Here is a 6,000-nt window from a genome sequence, read left to right on the forward strand (position 1 = left end):
AAGCCAAGTTGTTTGTTCCCCAGGACAGGTGGACCAAAATTCAGCGCCTGGTTCCGCTTAGCCTTGATCACCCCAGAACTCTACGCCAGTGGCAGGAGTTGCTACGCCTTAACGCCAGCTCAGGCTCTGACTTACAGAGGTCAACTGCAGCTTCGCTTCACTTCAGTTATTTCTGCGCTCTCATCTTCAAACCAACAACCCTCAGGTGTTGATTCGTTACCCAGGGAACTACTCGCCCAATTCTACGCTGGTGGCTCAACGCATAGAATGTTTGGCGCCGGCGCCTCTTTGGTGCCATTCAGTCCAACCCATCAGTTGTTTGTGGACGCCTCTCTAGAAGGTTGGTTTCACTTCCTTCAGCATCAAGTGGCAGGGCAGTGGTCGCCCGAAGACAAGTCACTCCACATAAACATTCTGGAGTTCAAGGCAGTATTACTGGCGATTCAGCACTGGGCGGCTCTACTCAAGATGTCTCACCTGCTGATACAGTCCGCCAACTCGACGGTAGTGTGGTACATCAATCACCTAGGGTCGACTGCTCAGCAGCACTCCTACAGTGGACGCTTCGCTTTCTATCTTCTGATAGATTCTCTCAACATCGCCGCAAGAGCCAGGCACATTCCTCGAACAAAAAGCGGATTGCCGACGCTGTGTCACGTCCAGTCGCCCGTCAGCCCACAGAGTGGCAACTCCTGCCCAAGATTTTTCGGACGATAATTTACCTGATCTCTAACCGAAAGTGTCGATCTGTTTGCCACCGGGTTCAACTCCCAACTGCCGAGATTCAGATCTCCAATTCCAGATCCACTAGCTTGGGATCACGCGGCCCTGGCCATTCCTTGGGAAGGCCTCAACGCTTATGCGCGTTTCCACCTCCGGCTCTACTTCACAAGGTCATTCAGAAAATTCTGTTAACCAACAAAGTACAACTACTTTTGGTAGCCATTTTGGCCAGCCAGAAGTTGGTTCGTCGGCCTAAAAAGTCTAGTCAGTCGAAGCAGCATTCCTCTTCCCGCATGCGGACGACCTATTAGTTCATCCAAGACTCGGGCATGTATCACGAGTCACCACAGACGCTCAATCTTCACGTATGGCACATTTGCAGAAATCACTAATAGCCAAAGGTTATTCTCACAGAGTGGCCTCAGCTATCACTGCAGCTCATCGTGACGTCTACCCGCTCTTTGTATGACGATAAGTGGAAGAAATTTGAATGTTATTGTCGGGTCAGAGGGATCGCTTCCCCTACTACTGCTTCGCCCCAGGTTGTTGCGGAATATTTACAACATTTGCGGGCTACAAGGAAACTCAAGGGTTCCACTTTAGCCACCTACTTGGCGGCTCTTAATTCGGTCCTAGCTTACGACTTCTGGTACGAAGGTTTCACGGTACCGGAACTGCAGTACATTTACTTCGCTCTTTTAAGCTAGCCGACCAATCCAGGAAATTTCGGCCCACCAGCTTGGGACTTATCCGTGGTCCTGCACCACTTAGTGTCCGAGCATTATGAACCCTTACAGGACAAGGAGTTTGAACAAGTTTCATTCAAGACCTTTTTCTTATTGCCTTTTGGCCACAGCGCACGTATATCAGAACTGCATGCTCTAGATATCAACCGTGGTCCGTTTTTGAACAGAGTAGACATGGCAAGGTATTGTTGGGATTTGCGCTGGGATTTTATTGCAAAAACAGTTGCCGGGTCAACCTGATCGCTCTTTACAATCCCGCCTTTGTCTACCATATTGGGTCCAGCAGATGTTGAAGATCTGTCTCTTTGTCCAGTCAGAGCACTTCGTGATTTACCTTAAAGCATCGCAAGAGCGCCGCCGTCTGCGTGAAGAGGCTATTTATACCCTTGTTCTCACGGCTTCCAAGGCGGAAGTTTCTCGCGACAACACTCTCATATTGGCTACGAGCAACAATACTATGAGCCTACACTTTGCCGGTTTGCCACCACTCTGACGGCAGTCAACCCTCATGAAACCAGGGCTTTGGCTTCTACTATGGCGCTGCATAGCAACTGCTCGTTAACTGCCATAATGGAGGGGTGTTTTTGGCGATCTGACACGGTATTTTCGCCTCATTACCTCAGAGATGTGTCGGTGACGGATATTCAAGGCCTTCATCAGTTTGGACCACTCGCCCTTGCCCAGCAGTTATCAGCGCACAACATCGCAGATAATGAACTTTCTTGTGCTCCGATGCTATATGGATCCCACTGTGCAGTTGATCCCAAGTCGCGATCGTTTCTGCTTGTGTACAATCTGAATAAATCTGAAAACTTTTTTCTGATTTACGCCTTTATTTCTTCCTCGATTTAGATTTTTCCTCTCATTTGTTTGAGACTACAGAGAGTCGCCACCTCACTTACTGTCCCTCTGCTCCACGGAGTAATTAAGTCAGTGAAGTGAGTCCTTCGAAGTGTTACACCGTGAGCGTTCATGCTCCTGCGCCTATACACATCTATGTGATCTTATTGTGGTAAGTAATGGAAGTCATAAGATGATGTTGTGGTACTGAACGCTAAAAATTGTGAGTTTTACCGATTCACATTTCTCTTTCACCCTCCTCGGGACGGTGTCTGTGGGGGTTGTTTCAAGCAGGGCTGGCCCGATACTAGTCGCTTGACTTTTATTACGGGGTACCTTGGAAATCGTGGCGATGCGACTGATTACACTCGTTAAGCTCGCCCTTTCACTTTGTGAAGGTAGTGACTGAACACCACATTGCTCGGGAATCCCGGTCCCTGGGAGCAATTGTGCTTAATAAGTCAATGGGTTCGACCTAACCCTCAAGACGTAGTAACTTGGTAGTTATTGCCCCACCTTGCAGTTGCTTCCCACGGTTGTTTGGGCGTAACACTAGCTGTTATCGCTTGAATTCGGTAATCTATGACCCACCTTCCTACCGTGGGATAAGTGCAAGTCGAGAGATAGGATAAGTTTAAAAATTTGAAAATTTTAACTATAAATTGTATATTTATATACTTATCCTATCTCACGCGATAAAGTCCCTCCCTACCTCCCCACTACATAGATTACCACCGCTCCGGTTTTGTCCTTTATGGCTCCAAGATCGAGAATGAGTATGTGAGGTGATCACGTGGGTGAGGACTGCGCATGCCTCGTGCTGTCATGGACTAGTGAGCACGACTGAGACAGGAAGGCATGCACAGCACGGGGAGAGGGGCAAGGTAGGTCTTGAGCAAAGTTTTAATTCGTTTCCACTCATGGTCGAATGAAGAGAGAGAGGTGCAAGTCGTGAGATAGGATAAGTATATAAATATACAATTTATAGTTAAAATTTTCAATTACGTAATTACCATACGATTTTCAGTATATTAAGGGCACTTTCCTTCATTGTGCAAGAGATCTGGAGACAAAAGTTTCAGTTGGCAAGCTAGGGTTCAATGATTGTGTGTTTTTATGTAAAGTAGAACGCATGGTGATAATTCCAAGGTTACCACTTACTGTTATTCCACTGCAGCAGTAACAACCATAATCTTTTATGCAGTCATGGCTTGTAAGCCTGTCTGTCAAACATTCTGGTCAGTAATTCCTCAGAAGCTTCCTCTTTGTGTTCCTGGTTTGATTCCCCACATGGGTACAATGTGTGAAGCCCATTTCTAGTGTTCCCCACTGGAATATTGCTAAAAGCGGCTTAAGACCACACTCACTCACTCACTCATTCACCCCTCTTTGTCTAATCATTGTGGTGGCAGGTTTCCCCCTCAGACTGCATTTGAAATATTCCAAATTTAATGTCTTATTTTTATTTATTTCCAGGAACAAGTGGAAAAAAATCAGCACTTATTAGCAAAGACAAGTGAAACACAATTGACTATTGAGAAACTTAAGAATGTAATCAAGGTTGTTCAGTCAGCATAGTACAGGCCCAAGTGCAGTTTTGCTGATGCACTGATGTTCATGTGTAGGAGGTGGCCAGTAGACCAACATGCACTCCATGCTACTGCTGCCACTGTTGGATGTTTCACTGACTGTGTTGGAGGGACAATATCCTGTTGGACAAGCTTGATGTGTATCTGTACCTAAAAGCTCTTTATGTACATCTGAAACCCAAGATCACAGTATATTCTGTTACAGACATGGCTTTATTGTACTGGATTGTTGTTTATCTGCAGCAAGAAGCAGATGTTTCCAAGGTTGTAGGGATTCCCAATGAGACTGCTAGAGTTTAACTGGTAGGCTATTGCTACTCAGATGAACACAACCACTGGTGCTCAAACAAAGGAGGAGGACAAAGTGAGGGATTGTTAATCAGGACAAGTCAGGGTTTGTGCATTACAAAAATGCCGTGAAATCCAAGTCACCATAAATCATGGGTTTCACTTCAAAACCAGAAATGGATTGTACTTCACAGAAGGGCCATTATGGGTGTTGATTGTACTTCACAAAAGGGCCATTGTGGTTGTCAAGAAAGTCATGGATTGTACTTCACAAAAGGGCCATTGTGGTTGTCAAGGAAGTCATGGATTGTACTTCACAGGCTGGCCATTATGGGTGTGGATTGTACTTCACAGAAGGACCATCATGATTGTCAAGACAGGCATGGACTGTACATGACAGAAGGGCCATCATGATTGTCAAGACAGGCATGGATTGTACATCACAGAAGAAACATCTTGATTGTCAAGACAGGCATGTATGTACATCACAGAAGGACCATCATGATTGTCAAGACAGGCATGGATTGTACATCACAGAAGGGCCATCATGATTGTCAAGACAGGCATGGATTGTACATCACAGAAGGAACATCTTGATTGTCAAGACAGGCATGGATTGTACATCACAGAAGGGCCATAATGATTGTCAGGACAGTCATTGATTGTATGTCCTCCAAAATAGCTTGATTTGCATTGTGAATGTGGCATGTCTCACAATGGGAGTGGCTGTCCACACCAGATATGGCTGTGTACTTGTGAATGTGTAAGGAGTTCTCAGTGTTTATTGTTTCTACTAGACTAGATAATATGGCATTGTCAGACAACTGATCAAATCTTCACAGTGCCAAACATGCCAAAAGCAACACCAACTTTGCAAAAACAAAACCCTTGATAATCACTTTAGTCAAGTCATAAACCTAACCCATTTCACTTGATATTCGTGAGGACAGAATGTTGCATAATAACTAAAATTAGTATGCTGTCTGGTGCCTATTGATATGAAGGTATCCCATGTCAATAGGTCTGTACCCATTTGTTGACTGTAGTAAAGGTTTTGAAGATAAGTAGTTGGTAAATAGAATGATTCACATATATATCACCAGTTGTAATCATGGTCAACCTTGTCATCTGCCATGAATGCATGGAAAATCAAATCTTGAGATGACCAAAGTTGCAATGTTATTTAATGATGTTCAAAAAGAAAATTAACATTACTTGTGAGAATAGATTTACACATTCCAAACAGCAGCTGCATGTTAAAGAGCTCTGTTTTGTCAGTTCATCACACGGTACAGACAAGAATACTATTTGGAGAAAATTGTTTGCATAACAGTGATGGAATATAAATCTTGAGACTCTTCTACAGGATAACTTCTTACAGGACACCTTGACCTTCATGTTTTGACAGGAAGCATGTGGATAGATACAGTATGAAATCCAGCTAGTGACGGTGAGAAGATTTGATCAGTATTGTATTCTGGTGAAAGAAGAGTTTAAGCTATATATAATTGTCTTGTAGGTGTGTTGATGATAATCACAGGGTTCAGGATCTGACGAGATCGGTGTATGAAATAGGGCTGTACATCGCATTGTTCTTTTTTCCAGGAAATTCCAAATGTATTTTAAATACCTAAGAGAGCCTTGTCATGTGATTGGGTGTATTGTGCACAATATAATGTTGTACAGAGGGTGAGGTTTTAGAGACAGCTGCAGAAAGTCAGGTCTTTTCTTTGATTTTCTTGTTGTATGTGAGACCACCTATATTTCCAGTACTGATGTCAATTCAAGGGAGATAATTTATTGTGTAGCTTTAC

The 6,000-nt window shown here is 44.1% G+C and overlaps 1 protein-coding gene across 2 annotated transcripts in view; it reads left to right on the forward strand.

Moving 5' to 3' along the window:
- Positions 1-4,565, forward strand: part of LOC124270496 (PHD finger protein 21A-like) — a 51,814-nt gene extending 47,249 nt beyond the window's left edge. For both annotated transcript variants that reach the window (XM_046705508.1, XM_046705510.1), the window contains exon 14: positions 3,786-4,565. In XM_046705508.1, coding sequence (XP_046561464.1) covers positions 3,786-3,887 — 102 coding nt within the window. In that variant the 3' untranslated portion in view covers positions 3,888-4,565. The remainder of the gene's footprint in view (positions 1-3,785) is intronic.
- Positions 4,566-6,000: the final 1,435 nt, after the last annotated feature.

This window comes from Haliotis rubra, unplaced genomic scaffold (genome assembly GCF_003918875.1).
Source record: "Haliotis rubra isolate DU_JTF1 unplaced genomic scaffold, ASM391887v1 Scf152, whole genome shotgun sequence".
Taxonomy (NCBI): domain Eukaryota; kingdom Metazoa; phylum Mollusca; class Gastropoda; order Lepetellida; family Haliotidae; genus Haliotis; species Haliotis rubra.